Consider the following 21,407-nt stretch of genomic DNA (forward strand, 5'->3'; position numbering starts at 1 on the left):
CATTCTATATGTAACCGATCTGTAACCATCACATTATTTGATCTGAATACTGTTTTATCCATGTATTTGCATTGGTTATTGTAAATTTCAATATGTGCTTGATTAATAGTTGAACTCTAATGCAATCACAGATGCGTGTTTGCTTGCTGTGTAATTGGAAAAATATGCTAATGACTCATTAGTTGTCTTGTGGTAGAGACGCCCACTGTCAGCTTCTTACATCTGCCGCGTGTGTGCAAAGGCAGACACATTGGAAACATTGGCTGCACAAGGCTGGTTCAGTAAGTAAGGGGTGTAGTAGGGTATGCCGGTGGCCGGGCTCCCGGCGACCAGCATACCGGCGCCAGAATCCCGACCACCGGCCTACCGGCAGCTGGGCGAGCGCAAATGAGCAGCTTACGGACACGCCACGCTGCGGGCACGGTGGCGCGCGATATCTATTTTCCCTCCAGGGGGGGCATGGACCCCCAAGAGGGAGAGAAGGTGTCGATATGCCGGCGGTCGGGATTCCGGCGCCGGTATGCTGGCCGTCGGGGCCGGCAACTGAAGACCACCCGTGTAATGTTCTCTATTACATTCTAGTTTCCCGCCAGGCCAGAGCAGGTAGACCACTGCTTCCCCGCACGGCTATTTAGACTGCTCCTCATATCAGTGATACTGTTCCAATATCAGGTGTCAGATGACGGCTGGCAGAAACATGGTCACACATGATCAGATTTCTGCGTCTAAAGGCACATCAGCAGCTGAGATTCATCCCCAACTTGTCGAGGTGTATGGGGATAACGTCATGTCATAGAAACAGGTTTAGTGCACTGTCTTTGATAACGGCAGAATAGACATTCAAGATGAGCAACGATTTAACAAGCCAAACACGTCCACCGCAGATGCAGTTTGTATGATATTGAAGGTCTGATTCAAGAGGGCAGACGCATTCAAGTTAGTGATACTGCTGATGAACTGAACATCTCAGTGGGTGTTGTGCACAACATCGTTCACTTTTCCTATACCCGAGCTGCTCATGAACAATGTTGTGTTCAGTACCTACTGAGATGTTCAGTTCGTCAGCAACATCGCTCAACCATCGGCCTCCAGAGTAAGTCTATGCAGTTACAGACAGAGCAGAGGGATCTCAAGTTGCACTCGTAGATTTTGCCACACCCAGGAAACAGCCAGAACATGGTCCCGGCACACCTGCGTTTGTCTAACCACCCATTGTTACCTCCCCCAAACACTGACTACCTGTCACTCACTTTGCAAATAAACTCTATGTGCGTGCTAAATTGCAATTCAATGGTACGTGAGAAACATGGCTTCAGTGTGTGCGCAATGGCAAATAATAGCTCAAATTGTGTACAACAATTTTTATTTTGAATAATCTTCAAGTGCACCAAATCCAACAGTCTTCTGCCACCTGATACTTATTCCAGTGTCATCTGCTGATGTAACTATGTTTATTTACCCTGTACTTGTCCTATATTCTCATCAACTGTAAATTGCTGTTTTCCTGTTTGATTATTTGTTTATGTACTCTGTAATTGGGCGCTGCGGAACCCTTGTGGCGCCATATAAATAAAGGATAATAATAATAATACAACATCAACATAGCATACAACTATGAATTAGGCCCAATAAGGGCCAGGAAAGTGGAAACAAAAACAGTGCTCTCTTTTAGTGCGCGCCATCTTTATATTCCTCTTCTCTCTATCTCTTACTCCAGCACTCTCTTTCCCCTCATCTGCCTATTTCGCTAATCAGCATTTGACTTTATTATATAGATTATCCTTAGCATTACCTTTTTTCTTTTCATCTGTACTATTGTATTTTTGTGACGTCCTGACCTTTTCTCCTCTTCAGAGTGGTTTTGTTTTTGTGCATCTCTGCGTGCCTTTTTACTTTCTGCTATACTGCTATACATACATTTCTGATTGTGAGCAATGTTGCAATGTTATTATTGGATAGTTATCAGGAGTGTCTGTGTTGTCATCATGAGATGGTATGTGATAAGTATGGGAATTAACAAGTGTTTGGAGACTGTAGATGTTGGTTATGCCGAAACATTCTTGAAGTGACATCATAGACACTGGGGGAGGAGTTAGAAATCATACCAACTGTCACTACATGCCAACCTGAACACATCACCCTTCAGTGAGTGACCGACACATAGTAGAAGAGGCAAATATGTATCCAGAACCAATATTCACGAGGCTGTAGTCTTTGAAATCACTAAATCCAGTGACCTCGCTGAGGCATAAGGCTCTATAATTACTATAGGATGTTCTCATAAATACTGCTTCAGTCTCCACTTTGTAAACTGATGAGTACAATTTTAAAACAAATGGCAACGCAATTGAATTATAAAGAAAATAAAACAAAGATTTACTTTTAGGACTAGTGCATTTTCTTGTACCGTGCATCCGGAAAGTATTCACATCGCTTCACTTTTTCCACATTTTGTTATGTTACAGCTTTATTCCAAAATTGAATAAATTTCTTTTTTCCCTCAAAATTCTACATACAATACCCCATAATGACAACGTGAAACAAGTTTGAGATTTTTGCTAGTTTATTAAAAATAAAAAACTAAGATATCACATGTACACAAGTATTCACAGCCTTTGCTCAATACTTTGTTGATGCACCTTTGGCAGCAATTACAGCCTCATGTCTTTTTGAATATGATGACACAAGCTTGGCACACCTATCTTTGGGCAGTTTCGCCCATTCCTCTTTGCAGCACCTCTCAAGTGCCATCAGGTTGGATGGGAAGCATCGGTGCACAGCCATTTTCAGATCTCTCCAGCGATGTTCATTCGGATTCAAATCTGGCCTCTGGCTGGGCCACTCAAGGACATTCACAGAGTTGTCCTGATGCCACTCCTTTGATATCTTGGCTGTGTGCTTAGGGTCATTGTCCTGCTGAAAGATGAACCCCAGTCTGTGGTCAAGGAGTAGGTTTTCATCCAGGATGTCTTTGTACATTGCTGCATTCATCTTTCCCTCTATCCTGACTAGTCTCCCAGTTCCTGCCACTGAAAAACATCCCCACAGCATGATACTGCCACCACCATGCTTCACTGTAGGGATGGTATTGGCCTGGTAATGAGCGGTGCCTAGTTTCCTTCAAACATGACGCCTAGCATTCATGCCAAAGAGTTCAATCTTTGTCTCATCAGACCAGAGAATTTTGTTTCTCATGGCCGGAGAGTCCTTCAGGTGCATTTTGGCAAACTCCAGGCAGGCTGCCATGTGCTTTTTACTAAGGAGTGGCTTCTGTCTGGCCACTCTACCATACAGGCCTGATCGGTGGTTTGCTGCAGAGATGGTTGTCCTTCTGGAAGGTTCTCTCTCTCCTCAGAGGAATGCTGTAGCTCTGACAGAGTGACCATCGGGTTCTAGGTCACCTCCCTGACTAGGGCCCTTCTCCCCCGATCGCTCAGTTTAGACAGCCGGTCAGGTTTAGGAAGAGTCCTGGTGGTTCCGAACTTCTTCCATTTATGGATGATGGAGGCCACTGCTCATTGGGACCTTCAAAGTAGCAGATATTTTTCTGTACCCTTCCCCAGATTTGTGCCTCGAGACAATCCTATCTCGGAGGTCTGCAGACAATTCCTTTGACTTCATGCTTGGTTTGTGCTCAGAAAACCAAAAGAAAGGATAGCAGCGCTAATGGTGTTGCATAAAAATTCTTAATGAAAAGGATTGAGTGAAAAAAATCATTAGTTTAATAAAACATGAAATTAGGCCTCAATAAAACACTGGATCTAAGATCCATATAAAGCAAGTTAAAACATGACAATTGATAGGTTAGCATGTGTGGGTCGATAAATTGTAGCTGCCTATCATAATACCATCCGTTCCTATTAATACAACTGGGTTGAAGGGCAGAGGGGGACAGACTAACAGTGTGGTCACACCAGTACACGTTACCCAACGTCCGCTAGAGGAGTAGTCCCTTAAGAGAGTCTCTGTTGTTGTATCTCATAAACCAGCCAGGTTCGGGATCCTCAATTAGTGCGGTGTCCTCTTCATAGAGATGGGGGTGAAGGTGTCTTGAGAAGGTTGGATGAGTGTCCCGTATTTCCCTCTGAAGTTGGCAAAATCAGTTGGCAAAGTCCAGTTGTTGGTCCGGATGGATAAGGACGGCAGCAAATATCACACTTAGTGACCCAAGTAGCCTCCTCCTGACGCGTTTCACTGCAAGCAGTGCAGCTTTATCAAAGGTTTGTGCTCAGACATGCACTGTCAAGTATGGAACCTTATATAGACAGGTGTGTGCCTTTCCAAATCATGTCCAATCAACTAAATTTACCACAGGTGGAATCCCATTAAGCTGTAGGAACATCTCAAGGATGATCAGTGGAAACAGGATGCATCTGAGCTCAATTTTGAGCTTCACAATAAAGGCTGTGAATACTTATGTACATGTGATTCCTTAGTTTTTTATTTTTAATAAATTTGCAAAAATCACAAAAAAACTTTTTTCACATTGTCATTATGGGGTATTGTATGTAGAATTTTAAGGGAAAAAAATGCATTTATTCCATTTTGGAATAAGGCTGTAACAACAAAATGTACAAAAATTGTACAAAAAGTGCTGTGAATACTTTCCGGATGCACTGTAAGTCTCTAAATAACACACATTATGTAACATTGGACGTTGTAAAACATCACTATCTACAGTAAAAAGAGCAGTAAATCAAATTTAGCACTATAGATGTCAAGAAAAAGAACATTCCCCAAACATCTTAAATAACAATACAACAGAAAATATAAAACAAATCAACATCTGGTTACATTGTAGTTTTTCGTCCGAGATTATCTTTAAGTTTCTGTTTTGCTCATAATAAAATGTTCCAGTTAAAATTGTTTTTCTTCTTCTTTTTGCTCATTGATTTGGCTGTCAAGAATATATGTGCTATACATTTCCCAACCAAACTCTTTTACAAGATACAGTATAGTTTTCACAGCCCTAACTCCAGACATACGCACTCCTGTAATATGGCGGCTGTTATGACATATAAATAATGTACTCTTCGTACCTGCAGCAGATGACAGCCTTACAGGAAAGTGCCAAGTCCAGGAAGCACTGGCGGACTTCAAATGCTAGAGCGTACTTCAGGGTCTGTCCATCGATGATTAAAGCAAGGTCGTTCTCTTTTCCGAGAGCGTCTCCAAGGTTGGTACAGTGATTCGTTAAAGTTTCTCTTGTTGCCTTTAAGAAAGACAGAAAGTTTAATTCAGTTAAGTAAATCTGAGTTATTAAAATTGTTGAAGCCTCTTGTCTCACGGCTTGTTACATTCAATTACAGCTATCTCCAAGAACACAACATAAACATGATGTTAATGACTTTTACTTTAATAATATGCCTACTAGTCCCTGAATAATAAAACAGTGAAATTTAACCTCCACAGGCCACTTTATTAATTATTAACATTATCGAGTTTCAGATATAGCATCCTGAATATAAATATATATCAAAGTATATGTATAACTAAGGTCAGTAATAAACCTGAAAGTATTAAGGGGTATATTCAATTGAAGTCGGATCCATTCCGACATTCACTTGTCGGAATGGATCCGACTTGGCCTATTCAAAGCAATCTCAATTAGACTTTAAAAAAAAGTGGAATTGAGATGCAGGAGCTGAGATGCGGGCAGAGGGGGAGAGCAGCGCCGGAGGAGACGAGAAGGAGACCGGGGGAAGGGGGGGGGGGGGGGCGACGGGGAGAGCCAGGAGTGCAGCACTACAGCAGCGGGCAGCGAAGCCGGAGGAAGTCGCAGCAGCCGCTCACTTCAGCGTCCGCTGTGAGCGGCGGCTGTGACATCCTCCAGCTACACTGCCCGCTGCTGTAACGCTGCGCTCCCTGCTCTCCCCCCCCCGTCTCCTCCGTCGTGCCCGCGGCTCTCCCTTCTCCTCCGGCGCTGCTCTCCCCCTGTGTCCGTGTCTCTCCCGTCTCCTCTGGCGCTGCTCTCCCCCTGTGCCTGCGGCTCTCCCGTCTCCTCCTTGTCTCCTCCGGCGCTGCTGTCCCCTGTCTGCCCGCGGCTCACCCCCCTCTCATCTCATACCGCCGATTCATGTACTATTCGACAAGTCAAATTCCCAGACTCGTCGAATAAAATGCTGGGGATTGAATAGGTCGAATCACGATTCGACCTTAAAAAGTCGAAAACTGACGTCTTTTCGACAGACGGCAGCTTTCGACCCTAATTGAATATACCCCTAAGGGGGAGATGTATAAATAGGAAATGTGGAGAAGGTGCTCATGGAAACCCATCAGCTTCTGGTTGTCATTTCTCTAGCACAGTGTATACAATCACAGGTAGAAGCTGATTAGCTACAATGGGCAACTTCTCCACTTTTTCTCTTTAGGATTGATACATCTATCCCCAAGGATTGTACTCAATTAGTCGGGAAAACGCTATATTTTACTGTGATCAAACTTTTTGCAGCTATCGTCGAAAAGTGCAGTGAAATTATTTAATTTTTTTGTGCACTCCCGCGGCTTGACCTATTCAATTGCAGATGCCCCAAAAATGTTATTCACGCCATAATTCTTACCATCAAAACCAGAGAAAAGTGTTGGAGAAAAAGGCTGTACCCCCCAAAAAGGCTAACTAGTATAGGAAAACAGTATAAAAGTATATTAGTTGTCATAATAAAAAGATTTGGGGTACCTAAGAAAAAGTGTGAAAATTCTAGAAAGCCAGTGTTTTTCAAGTGCTCAAATTAAAAATTGAGGGGTACATAAAAATGGGTATAAGTATATATTTAAGTAATTTCAAGCCACTTTAAAAAAACTTCCAAAACCCTCCCCCCCCAATAACTCCCACCTGCCAACCTAAAACACTTGTCCCACCCATAAAGCACCTCAATATGCCTGTCCTATTCTTTGTACCACAATTTCCATAATTTTGAACTTTTTGACCCCCAAAATGACATGTCTTTATTGGTCAATTAAAAATAATTAAAAACTTCTAAGTTCCTAATTAGTCATTCGGGGGTGGGGTTTGGGCCAGTCCCATGGGTTCTGAACCAAATCCTGACATTTTAACCTTAAAATAGATTATTTTTTTCAACTAGAAAAGAAATTCAAGGTAAACCTAAGAAGAATTATCGCCAATAATTTTTTGCAGGCAATAAAATAGAGGATTTTTGCAGGGGTCGCAATAAAAAAAACATTTTTCTAGCAGAAACGCAATTTCTCAGCTAATTGAATTTCCCTTAGTGGTAAAACATAACCAAATATGTCCATCATTTTCTCATCACCTTCTATTGATACTAGTATCTAGATTAAGAGGAAGGTGCTTCCTAAAATAACAATATTGCAGCAGAGTGTGAATAACATCCATTCCTGCTTTGCTCTGTAGATCTGCTCTGTGTGAATTGGCAGAGTCAAACACACTAACTGACATGCTGTCTTTTGCAGTTTACCCTTTTGTCCTATGTAATATCTAAAGGCAGTGATGGAAATACTTGATCTTGCTCCAAATGTCTGTATTGGAGGGAGGAGGAAATGCTCAATCCCACTTTAACTGTGTTACAGTATAAAGTCTCAATAAGACTACAGTAATGAAAATGTAATGGACTTTAATTTTTAATTGCATATCAGTAAAAATAAATACAAAAATGTACATATTGTTATCCCAATGTTCTACATATGCAGCCTGAATTCAACACAAACAATATTAGCTCAAAAAATCTGAGAGTCAAGATGCTGTTTGTTGTTTGACTTGAGTGAATTTCTGTCGTTTCCCGTTCTAACAAGTCTAGACCATAATCGTTGTTTCAACATTTCAGTCTTCAAAATCCACAATTCTGAAGGATCATGTGATAAAGTTTCAAATACTCTTGCACTCTTTTGATCATTTGAAAACAGTTAGTGCTAATTTCATTCTTGGTGTATTACACATACGGAGAGATTATTCAGTTTCCATGCTCGGTGTAAGCAGTCATTTTGCCAAGCAGTCGACGTTATGCCACTGTAGCGCTCTCGTAAATCCATGTAAAGGAGTATAATTTGTTGACAGGCAAAGTACTGAAACATCCTGAAGGAAAGATCATGTGTGGTCCCAGCTGGGCAGTCAGTCTCCCGAATCACTGCATTTTATACCCTATCACCCCACGGCCCCCGCAATACGGAGCAGTTCTCACTCTAAACTTGCTTCACATTTATTGACTAAAACGCTACTGAAGTCTAACAAAAGTTTTTTTTTTTTAAAGTGTATTTTTAAATGCTGTAATGATGTTTTTGCTGGAATCTGGGCACAGAACCATCTTCACATGTACTTAAAGCTGCACTCATGCCTAGGGAAGGTGGTCCTTCCTCCAGCTATTTAAAGACTGCCAACAAAAATTAATTTACTCATTCTTTGGAATCATGAGTGCTAGAGACCACTTATTTGTACACAAAGGATCCTGGGTAGTAGTAGTGCAGCTGCAATGTATGGGGTACTAGAGTCCTAAATCATGACGAGCAACGCTACCTCCCTTGTTTATTGTCGTCATTATCATTTGTTGGCATATCTCATTTAAATTCAGCTTATGGGACTATATAACATACAGAGGCGTCCTCATACATCTAGTCTCAATGCACCATGCAGGGTGAGATACCTGGCATGAGTGAGCCGCTAGGTCCTGTGCAGCTCTGCTTTTTTTGACGGAAAATGCGTCTAGGTTGCAACAAAATGGGGCAGATGTAATAAGCCTGGATAAGGGATAAAGAAGTGATAAGCATAAGGTGATAACGCACCAGCCAATCAGCTCCTAACTGTCCTTTTTCAAATCCGTAATGATTGGCTGGTGCTTTATCACCTTGCACTGATCAGTGCTTTATCACTTCTTTATCCTTTCTCCAGGTTAATACATCTGTCCCATTGTGACTAGGACACACAAGGAGAGACTGTGCTGTTAATGTGATATATAACACGTGTATACTGTGTGTGACTGAGTCTGCAGAACAGAACTTGTATTGGAAAAAAAATTGTGTACAGACTCAGAGACTCAGTCGCACACAGATATACACGTCATATATCAACTTAATCAGCACAGTTTCCTCGTGCATGCTAGTCGCATTGCGTTGCGACTAAGATGCAGTTTCTGCAAAAAACACGCCTGTCACTAGAAGACTGTCACGCGACCTGGCGTGCCAAGAGGGGCTGTTTGGTGTGACTGCAGTGAAGATGAATGAGGGCATATATGTACTATACAGAATTACTATGGTTTAAATATCATAAACTATTCAGAAGTTCCATGAGATTTACATTAAAACCCATGTAATTTTGAAGTGCGCTTAGGCTAGAAAATACACCACTCAGCTCATTCAGTATGAGTAGGTAAGAATAGATAAAGTGCTCCCATATAGACTACGCATGTTCTAGACTACTGGTTGCATAGAAAGGAGTTTTTCAAAGCACGTTTGTACAGAAACGTCTAGAAGATCCTCTTGTGCAAAATGTGGAGCAGCCATATAAATAGATATTGGATACCTGCCTACTCTCCCGAATTTCCGGAAGCTTTCACTGGAGGGGAAGATCACACTCCCGAATCCAGTCCACTTCCCCACTGAAGTGGGCAAGTCGTGCATTGATGATACAAGTTGAGGGAGTTTTAAAACATCTGCATACTTAGCGTGTGAGGTTTTGTTTGCCTAATAATGAGATTAAAACTCTTGTTCTAGCGGAGACATTAAATAAGCTCATGTCTGAGACACAGAAGCTCCTCATCACTAAAGCCCACTTCATCCTAGAGATATAGCCACAAACGGAAGGTAGACATTCCCCTACTTGACCTTTGGCAGGTCTGCGATCTTCTCTTGGGATATGGTATTTTGCTTATTTGCTAGTAAGCAAATCCTTTTGGAGGCCTTGACCTTGGCTGCTCCTGCAATAGAGTCCAATGTCACTTGATGGTTCTCTGGTGGAATCCAGGGTGGTCTGTGTCGCAACTGCTAATATACAAGGTTCCCCTCCTCACACAGATGCTCATGTCTAGCATGCAGGAATGTGTGACCTATATTAAGCTTTGAGAGTACTGACCAGCACACTTATATGATGGTTGGGGGGGGGGGGGAGGCACAACCAGAGTTATCGCTGTGTTTTGTATGTAGTGGTTAATCCTTATATGTTATATTGTATTATGTAATAAAGGGGATCCCGGTAATCCTCTAAATCCTCGCTTTGCTGGAACAGGATGGCAAATCCTCCAATGTGATGTCCCACAGTTCTGTGCGTTCACCGTTCAAGCGCAGGATAAGTTACGCTTTCCATTATTTTTCTATTGTTGCACCTTTGGTGAAGGGAGAGGGATCCTTCAGGAAAGTGTTTCTCTTTCCAGCTGCTGTATTGCGCGCGAGTTCTCCTTACTTCTGATTTATACTGCTGTACCTAATAATACCTGTTCTATACCAAAACTCTACAAGAAAGTGCAAAATGTGTCCTAATAAAAGCTCAAGAAATGCCACTGAAAAAACCCCCACTCCAAATCTTTTTTTAATCTGATTTCAATAACCTTCCTCCATCAAATAAAATCTATTTTTTGAACTCTCACGAAAACTATGCGATATAAGCCGCCTGCTCTATACATTGTCACAAACGGGGATGATCTGCAAAACATCTCCATTCCGTTACTGCAAACATCTGCTCCTCTGCAGTCATTGGTTGGTAAGCCTCTGCAGCTTTGTAGACATCTAAGCGCACTTGTGTATATCAGAGCATAGTATATTTCACCACCACAGTTTTATCTCAGAGGGTCAGACCGTCATACCATTGTAAAAGTTATAATTGAGAATAATGAACCAGAAGTAACTGGCTATAGAAAAAGGGATCTAAAGGTGGGTACACACTGGAAAGATATATCTGCAGGTCAATTGATCTGCAGATATATCTATGGACGGATCGGGCAGTGTGCTGTGCATACACACTGCCCAATCCGTCGGGGACTGACGTCATGAACTGGGCGGCCGTGTACACACACCCGCCCAGTTCAGCTGTCAATCACCGCCGGCCGACGCAGCATGTGTACGGGCGGTCGGCCGACCGCCGTACACACACAGTGATACGCCAATATATCGGTAGATATATTGGCCGTTGGCTGTGCTGCGGGGCTGACGCGATACGTCTGTGAACGACTGAGTTCACAGACGTATCGGCCGTACACACTGGCCGACGGAGCCGCGATATATCGGCCGTTCAAGAGAACGGCCGATATATCGGCCAGTGTGTACGGTCCTTAAGAGTTAAAGTGGATATCTAGTATTTTATCTCGGCCTCTTTTCTATATGATATTTGGTAATCGTAGAACGCGAGCAGTTAACAATATAAAACTAATTGCACTAAAAAACAAACATTCACTGAAACACAACACCCAAATTTTCTTCACATTTACCGGAATGGTTCACAAACCAATTAAAAAGTTGGCTGACACTATATTTGATATTAGTCATCATGCTGAGAAAGACTTGAAAAGCCACAAATCAGACAACTATTACAGCAATATCACAACTTGTTTGATATTGCAACCTTTACTGTATATGAGGAAAGTGACTGAATTAAATAGCCAGAAAACAGGTTTACAATAGACAGAAAACAGAGACTAAATACTTGGTCATCCAGATGGCAAAGGGGCACGAGAAGAATTTGGAGGTGAAGATATCAAATGCTAAATAAAGAGCGGAATGGGAACAAAAGGATTTGCTAAAATACCGTGGAGTAAATGTAATATTGTGCAAGAAGCTGGAGGTGCGGGATTCTGTGTGAGAATGGCTGGCTGCATTTTTAAAGTGTCGATCATTTACAGTGCAAAACCAGGTTGGTTTTGCCTTGTAAATGATTGCAGCTTTAAAAATACAACCATTCTCACACAAACTCCCGCGGCACCTCTGGCTTCTTGCACCCTATTACATTTACCCCCGTATATGTGTGGGACCGGGTGGATAGATAGATAGATAGATAGATAGACAGACAGACAGACAGACAGACAGAGAAAAACATGGTATATATGAATTTAGCCCAATAATGGTGTACAGTATAAACTATATTGTGTAACACACATATGCTGGGATCAGGATGGCTTACATATTATATTGTCAGGGCCGTTTCTTGGGGCAGGCGAGCAGTGCAACCGCACTGGGCACCCGCCGCGGCACTAACTGTGGCTCCCTGCTTCCCCCTCCTATTTCTCCCCGAGTAACCCGCTCGGGGGGCGGAGTATCACGGAATGACGCGGTTGCGTCGTTACGTCACGACCCAACCCCGTCACTCCGCGAAACCCCCCCCGCCCCCCCGAGCGGAGTACAGAGGGGGATCCAAGTTAGGAAGAAGGAAAGGCCGGCGCGAGGAGCGACTGGTGAGGCGGGCCAAAGAGCGGTAATCGCCTCTGTAAGTATTCTCTCTCTCTCAATGTGTAAAATGGGGACACCTGCCGTAATGTGTGAAATGGGGACTCTTGCCTGCCGTAGTGTGGGGATTTAATGTATCAAGGGCATTGCGGTGTGTGGCATAATATGGTGCAGGGGGCATTACTGTGTGGGTCTTAATATGGTAGAATTTTTTTTCCAGTGGTGGTCGTGATCTGTTGGAGCAGGATCAAAAACTGTATTGTGAGGTAGTCTTTTCAGACGAGGCCATGCCCATTTAAATGAGGCCACACCCATTTAGATGAGGCCACGCCCCCTTGCCGGGTGCGCGCACATATTTTTTTTAATCTAGGTGTGTGTGTGTGGGGGGGCACATTTTTTTATGTCATGGGGGCGCAGTTTTAAATCTCGCACTGGGAGCCAAATTGGCTAGAAACAGCCCTGTATATTGTATAATATAAATGTACTTTTTATGAAGGACCAATTCATCACCCCTTTATGGCCACAAACTATCAGCTGGCAGGGGTGTGGTATGGGAGGTCGACAGTAACTAGGTTGACAGGGTTTCTAGGTCGACAAGAGTTTAAAAAAAAAAATTGGTGCCGTTTTCTCCGTACAGTGACCGGGAACCCCAATTAATGCAACGTGTCCCCTCGCTTCGGGCAGGTTACTATTCCCAATCGTAGTCCACGTGGATCATTAAGTATGATCATTAAGCGTTTGGATGAATTTGTGTTAAAAATGACAATTGTATTGCAACATGATCTAATAAAACAAATTATTTATTAATAAAAGTGTGCTTAAGCTGATTAGCACCAGATACCTCTATCAGGAGGTGGGTAGTAAAACATGTAAACATGTAAGTATGAATGTAATTCAATACACATAAATGTAATTCAATACATATAATCTGTTAAAACAGCAGAATTAAATAAAAACGTGATTACAGCTCCTTCAAATGGTCAGACATGTGGGTTAACTGCTAGGTCCTGTATTGTTTACAGTCCGCTGAAATTGCAGTGTTTAAACAAGACCTATATTGGTTGAGAGTCAGCTGGTATTACAGTATTTGAACGTGGACCAAAGACAAAGAGTCCAAAAGATTGATATAATTACCGGTCCTTAAGGTATTTTTCAAGGGAAAGTCCGTTTAGCGTCAATCCTATTTAGATGATAGCAGTTGGAAGCGCAATTTGCAGGAGTCCCTTTAACCTTCAGTGCTTGAACCGTTCACAATAGTAGATCCACCGTTGTAGTCCCGTAACCAATGATGTCCTGTTTTAGTAACTCACTGACCAAGGGGGAGAGCAAATTCTCACGCGTTTCGCAGTCCTTACACAGCTTCCTAAGGACTTTCCCTTGAAAAACACCTTAAGGACCGGTAATTAGATCCATCTTTTGGACTCTTTGTCTTTGGTCCACGTTCAAATACTGTAATACCAGCTGACTCTCAACCAATATAGGTCTTGTTTAAACTAGAGATGAGCGAGTTCGGTTCCTCGGAATCCGAACCCGCCCGAACTTCAGGTTTTTTTACACGGGGCCGAGCGACTCGGATCTTCCCGCCTTGCTCGGTTAACCCGAGCGCGCCCGAACGTCATCATCCCGCTGTCGGATTCTCGCGAGGCTCGTATTCTATCGCGAGACTCGGATTCTATATAAGGAGCCGCGCGTCGCCGCCATTTTCACACGTGCATTGAGATTGATAGGGAGAGGACGTGGCTGGCGTCCTCTCCGTTTAGACTAGAGTACTAGAGAGAGACACAAATTTTGGGGAGAATATTATTAGGAGGAGTACTACTTGCTGCTGATAGTGTGACCAGTGACCACCAGTTTAATTAATCCGTTCTCTGCCTGAAAAAAACTAAACACAGTGTGACACAGTCACATACCATATCTGTGCTCAGCCCAGTGTGCTGCATCATATGTAATACTGTATATCATTATCTGACTGTGCTGAGTGCTCACTGCTCACACAGCTTAATTGTGGGGGAGACTGGGGAGCAGTTATAGCAGGAGTACATATTTTAAGTACAGTGCACACTTTTGCTGCCAGTGTGACTGACCAGTGACCACTGACCACTAGTATTGTGATTGTCTGCTGACCACCAGTATATTGTGATTGTCTGCCTGAAAAAGTTAAACACTCGTCGTGTGGTGTTTTTATAAACGCATTCTGCAGACAGTGTCCAGCAGGTCCGTCATTACATAATATATACCTGTCCGGCTGCAGTACTAGTGTGATATATATATATTTTAATTTTATCTCATTATCATCCAGTCTATATTAGCAGCAGACACAGTACGGTAGTCCACGGCTGTAGCTACCTCTGTGTCGGCAGTCGCTCGTCCATCCATAATTGTATACCACCTACCCGTGGGGTTTTTTTTTTCTATCTTCTTGATACTAGTAGCTTACTTTAGGAGTCTGCAGTGCTGACAGACAGTGTCCAGCAGGTCCGTCATTACATAATATATACCTGTCCGGCTGCAGTACTAGTGTGATATATATATATTTTAATTTTATCTCATTATCATCCAGTCTATATTAGCAGCAGACACAGTACGGTAGTCCACGGCTGTAGCTACCTCTGTGTCGGCAGTCGCTCGTCCATCCATAATTGTATACCACCTACCCGTGTTTTTTTTTTTTCTATCTTCTTGATACTAGTAGCTTACTTTAGGAGTCTGCAGTGCTGACAGACAGTGTCCAGCAGGTCCGTCATTACATAATATATACCTGTCCGGCTGCAGTACTAGTGTGATATATATATATATATTTTAATTTTATCTCATTATCATCCAGTCTATATTAGCAGCAGACACAGTACGGTAGTCCACGGCTGTAGCTACCTCTGTGTCGGCAGTCGCTCGTCCATCCATAATTGTATACCACCTACCCGTGTTTTTTTTTTTTCTATCTTCTTGATACTAGTAGCTTACTTTAGGAGTCTGCAGTGCTGAGTCTGACAGACAGTGTCCAGCAGGTCCGTCATTACATAATATATACCTGTCCGGCTGCAGTACTAGTGTGATATATATATATATATTTTAATTTTATCTCATTATCATCCAGTCTATATTAGCAGCAGACACAGTACGGTAGTCCACGGCTGTAGCTACCTCTGTGTCGGCAGTCGCTCGTCAATCCATAAGTATACTAGTATCCATCCATCTCCATTGTTTACCTGAGGTGCCTTTTAGTTGTGCCTATTAAAATATGGAGAACAAAAATGTTGAGGTTCCAAAAATAGGGAAAGATCAAGATCGACTTCCACCTCGTGCTGAAGCTGCTGCCACTAGTCATGGCCGAGACGATGAAATGCCAGCAACGTCGTCTGCCAAGGCCGATGCCCAATGTCATAGTACAGAGCATGTAAAATCCAAAACACCAAATATCAGTAAAAAAAGGACTCAAAAATCTAAAATAAAATTGTCGGAGGAGAAGCGTAAACTTGCCAATATGCCATTTACCACACGGAGTGGCAAGGAACGGCTGAGGCCCTGGCCTATGTTCATGGCTAGTGGTTCAGCTTCACATGAGGATGGAAGCACTCAGCCTCTCGCTAGAAAAATGAAAAGACACAAGCTGGCAAAAGCACAGCAAAGAACTGTGCGTTCTTCGAAATCCCAAATCCACAAGGAGAGTCCAATTGTGTCGGTTGCGATGCCTGACCTTTCCAACACTGGACGTGAAGAGCATGCGCCTTCCACCATTTGCACGCCCCCTGCAAGTGTTGGAAGGAGCACCCGCAGTCCAGTTCCTGATAGTCAGATTGAAGATGTCAGTGTTGAAGTACACCAGGATGAGGAGGATATGGGTGTTGCTGGCGCTGGGGAGGAAATTGACAAGGAGGATTCTGATGGTGAGGTGGTTTGCTTAAGTCAGGCACCCGGGGAGACACCTGTTGTCCGTGGGAGGAATATGGCCATTGACATGCCTGGTGAAAATACCAAAAAAATCAGCTCTTCGGTGTGGAAGTATTTCAACAGAAATGCGGACAACATTTGTCAAGCCGTGTGTTGCCTTTGTCAAGCTGTAATAAGTAGGGGTAAGGACGTTAACCACCTCGGAACATCCTCCCTTATACGTCACCTGCAGCGCATTCATAATAAGTCAGTGACAAGTTCAAAAACTTTGGGCGACAGCGGAAGCAGTCCACTGACCAGTAAATCCCTTCCTCTTGTAACCAAGCTCACGCAAACCACCCCACCAACTCCCTCAGTGTCAATTTCCTCCTTCCCCAGGAATGCCAATAGTCCTGCAGGCCATGTCACTGGCAATTCTGACGAGTCCTCTCCTGCCTGGGATTCCTCCGATGCATCCTTGCGTGTAACGCCTACTGCTGCTGGCGCTGCGGTTGTTGCTGCTGGGAGTCGATGGTCATCCCAGAGGGGAAGTCGTAAGCCCACTTTTACTACTTCCACCAAGCAATTGACTGTCCAACAGTCCTTTGCGAGGACGATGAAATATCACAGCAGTCATCCTGTTGCAAAGCGGATAACTGAGGCCTTGACAACTATGTTGGTGTTAGACGTGCGTCCGGTATCCGCCGTTAGTTCACAGGGAACTAGACAATTTCTTGAGGTAGTGTGCCCCCGTTACCAAATACCATCTAGGTTCCACTTCTCTAGGCAGGCGATACAGAGAATGTACACGGACGTCAGAAAAAGACTCACCAGTGTCCTAAAAAATGCAGTTGTACCCAATGTCCACTTAACCACGGACATGTGGACAAGTGGAGCAGGGCAGGGTCAGGACTATATGACTGTGACAGCCCACTGGGTAGATGTATGGACTCCCGCCGCAAGAACAGCAGCGGCGGCACCAGTAGCAGCATCTCGCAAACGCCAACTCTTTCCTAGGCAGGCTACGCTTTGTATCACCGGTTTCCAGAATACGCACACAGCTGAAAACCTCTTACGGCAACTGAGGAAGATCATCGCGGAATGGCTTACCCCAATTGGACTCTCCTGTGGATTTGTGGCATCGGACAACGCCAGCAATATTGTGTGTGCATTAAATATGGGCACATTCCAGCACGTCCCATGTTTTGCACATACCTTGAATTTGGTGGTGCAGAATTATTTAAAAAACGAGAGGGGCGTGCAAGAGATGCTGTCGGTGGCCAGAAGAATTGCGGGACACTTTCGGCGTACAGGCACCACGTACAGAAGACTGGAGCACCACCAAAAACGCCTGAACCTGCCCTGCCATCATCTGAAGCAAGAAGTGGTAACGAGGTGGAATTCAACCCTATATATGCTTCAGAGGTTGGAGGAGCAGCAAAAGGCCATTCAAGCCTATACAATTGAGCACGATATAGGAGGTGGAATGCACCTGTCTCAAGCGCAGTGGAGAATGATTTCAACGTTGTGCAAGGTTCTGCTGCCCTTTGAACTTGCCACACGTGAAGTCAGTTCAGACACTGCCAGCCTGAGTCAGGTCATTCCCCTCATCAGGCTTTTGCAGAAGAAGCTGGAGACATTGAAGGAGGAGCTAACACAGAGCGATTCCGCTAGGCATGTGGGACTTGTGGATGGAGCCCTTAATTCGCTTAACAAGGATTCACAGGTGGTCAATCTGTTGAAATCAGAGCACTACATTTTGGCCACCGTGCTCGATCCTAGATTTAAAACCTACCTTGGATCTCTCTTTCCGGCAGACACAAGTCTGCTGGGGTTCAAAGACCTGCTGGTGAGAAAATTGTCAAGTCAAGCGGAACGCGACCTGTCAACATCTCCTCCTTCACATTCTCCCGCAACTGGGGGTGCGAGGAAAAGGCTCAGAATTCCAAGCCCACCCGCTGGCAGTGATGCAGGGCAGTCTGGAGCGACTGCTGATGCTGACATCTGGTCCGGACTGAAGGACCTGCCAACGATTACGGACATGTCGTCTACTGGCACTGCATATGATTCTCTCCCCATTGAAAGAATGGTGGAGGATTATATGAGTGACCGCATCCAAGTAGGCACGTCAGACAGTCCGTACTTATACTGGCAGGAAAAAGAGGCAATTTGGAGGCCCTTGCACAAACTGGCTTTATTCTACCTAAGTTGCCCTCCCACAAGTGTGTACTCCGAAAGAGTGTTTAGTGCCGCCGCTCACCTTGTCAGCAATCGACGTACGAGGTTACTTCCAGAAAATGTGGAGAAGATGATGTTCATTAAAATGAATTATAATCAATTCCTCCGTGGAGACATTGACCAGCAGCAATTGCCTCCACAAAGTACACAGGGAGCTGAGATGGTGGATTCCAGTGGGGACGAATTGATAATCTGTGAGGAGGGGGATGTACACGGTGATATATCGGAGGATGATGATGAGGTGGACATCTTGCCTCTGTAGAGCCAGTTTGTGCAAGGAGAGATTAATTGCTTCTTTTTCGGTGGGGGTCCAAACCAACCCGTCATTTCAGTCACAGTCGTGTGGCAGACCCTGTCACTGAAATGATGGGTTGGTTAAAGTGTGCATGTCCTGTTTATACAACATAAGGGTGGGTGGGAGGGCCCAAGGACAATTCCATCTTGCACCTCTTTTTTCTTTCATTTTTCTTTGCGTCATGTGCTGTTTGGGGAGTATTTTTTTGAAGGGCCATCCTGCGTGACACTGCAGTGCCACTCCTAGATGGGCCAGGTGTTTGTGTCGGCCACTAGGGTCGCTTATCTTACTCACACAGCTACCTCATTGCGCCTCTTTTTTTCTTTGCGTCATGTGCTGTTTGGGGAGTGTTTTTTGGAAGGGCCATCCTGCGTGACACTGCAGTGCCACTCCTAGATGGGCCAGGTGTTTGTGTCGGCCACTAGGGTCGCTTATCTTACTCACACAGCTACCTCATTGCGCCTCTTTTTTTCTTTGCGTCATGTGCTGTTTGGGGAGTGTTTTTTGGAAGGGCCATCCTGCGTGACACTGCAGTGCCACTCCTAGATGGGCCAGGTGTTTGTGTCGGCCACTAGGGTCGCTTAGCTTACTCACACAGCTACCTCATTGCGCCTCTTTTTTTCTTTGCGTCATGTGCTGTTTGGGGAGTGTTTTTTGGAAGGGCCATCCTGCGTGACACTGCAGTGCCACTCCTAGATGGGCCAGGTGTTTGTGTCGGCCACTAGGGTCGCTTAGCTTACTCACACAGCTACCTCATTGCGCCTCTTTTTTTCTTTGCGTCATGTGCTGTTTGGGGAGTGTTTTTTGGAAGGGCCATCCTGCGTGACACTGCAGTGCCACTCCTAGATGGGCCAGGTGTTTGTGTCGGCCACTAGGGTCGCTTATCTTACTCACACAGCTACCTCATTGCGCCTCTTTTTTTCTTTGCGTCATGTGCTGTTTGGGGAGTGTTTTTTGGAAGGGCCATCCTGCGTGACACTGCAGTGCCACTCCTAGATGGGCCAGGTGTTTGTGTCGGCCACTAGGGTCGCTTAGCTTAGTCATCCAGCGACCTCGGTGCAAATTTTAGGACTAAAAATAATATTGTGAGGTCTGAGGTGTTCAGAATAGACTGAAAATGAGTGGAAATTATGGTTTTTGAGGTTAATAATACTTTGGGATCAAAATGACCCCCAAATTCTATGATTTAAGCTGTTTTTTAGTGTTTTTTGAAAAAAACACCCGAATCCAAAACACACCCGAATCCGACAAAAAAAATTCGGTGAGGTTTTGCCAAAACGCGGTCGAACCCAAAACACGGCCGCGGAACCGAACCCAAAACCAAAACACAAAACCCGAAAAATTTCAAGTGCACATCTCTAGTTTAAACACTGCAATTTCAGCGGACTGTAAACAATACAGGACCTAGCAGTTAACCCACATGTCTGAGCATTTGAAGGGGCTGTAATCACGTTTTTATTTCATTCTGCTGTTTTAACAGATTATATGTATTGAATTACATTTATGTGTATTGAATTACATTCATACTTACATGTTTTACTATACACCTCCTGATAGAGGTATCTGGTGCTAATCAGCTTAAGCACACTTTTATTAATAAATAATTTGCTTTATTAGATTATGTTGCAATACAATTGTCATTTTTAACACAAATTCATCCAAGCGCTGTTTTCTTTTGCGTATATTGTTCCCGGGTTTACACTGAACCCGGGTCAGCCCTGCTTTTCTCTATGGATGTCACAAAAAATGTACTTTAAGGGCTGTCAAAGATGAGGTCACAAAAGGAAACAAAAGCTCCAATCACCTATTTTGTGCGTTACCCAGGTCAAATCACCCGGGGCTCGTCCATTTACACTGCCACCTGACCCGGGACCTACCCCTGTTCAACACTGGTAGATTTCCAAGTTGGATTGCCGGACCACAGGACCCGGGTTATTTTTTAGGACCCATTAACACTGAGCACCGAACTGGATCAACATGGCAATAACCCGGGTTATCCAGTCAGTATAAAAAGGGGTATACTAGCAGCAGAATGTATGGCTGTATACCATATTTACTTTATACATAGGAGCCTATTTGTCCAGCGGTGACCGCATTGAGACTGTATCACAAATATGGATGTATGTATTACATTGGTAGAAGTAGAGTTAGGAGGTGTGTGCTTTTAAACACAACACTAAACTGTAGTGTTAAAATAAAGTTGCCCAGTAATTTTAGTGCCATACGCGTATGCAGGAAATATTTTCCCAGCACTCAAAAATGAAATATATACAGTATGTAACATAAAGGTAAGCAGTAACCCATTAAAAGTATATTCAAACTTCACCACCTCAAAGAACGTGCTTACATAAGACTGATTTATATGGCTGCAACATCAAATCACATTAGATACAAGTTGCATGAGTCCATCTAGACAGCATTCATGAGAGAAGGACTCCATCTTATACCTTTCAGGATACTCATTCCATCGACAGATGTTTGATCCCACTAATTCACAACTCTTAATGCTTTGCAGTAGCTCATGTGTTTCCATATAAATTATGTAAAACCCTCCCCGCTGTGCATATATGATGGGCACTAGGACCCAGAAAGGGCTGTCCTCCAATCTGATTATTACTGCAATCTTGTAGATAAAGTGGAAACAGATAAAGTACCAGCCATTCAGCTCCTG

General features: G+C 43.8%; 1 protein-coding gene across 1 annotated transcript in view; it reads right to left on the reverse strand.

Moving 5' to 3' along the window:
• The window catches only part of ATP8A2 (ATPase phospholipid transporting 8A2), a 1,320,460-nt gene that overhangs the window by 704,774 nt on the left and 594,279 nt on the right, over positions 1–21,407 (reverse strand). The window contains exon 25 of the mRNA XM_063951698.1: positions 5,040–5,212. Coding sequence (XP_063807768.1) covers positions 5,040–5,212 — 173 coding nt within the window. The remainder of the gene's footprint in view (positions 1–5,039; positions 5,213–21,407) is intronic.

Source organism: Pseudophryne corroboree, chromosome 2 (assembly GCF_028390025.1).
Source record: "Pseudophryne corroboree isolate aPseCor3 chromosome 2, aPseCor3.hap2, whole genome shotgun sequence".
Lineage (NCBI taxonomy): Eukaryota > Metazoa > Chordata > Amphibia > Anura > Myobatrachidae > Pseudophryne > Pseudophryne corroboree.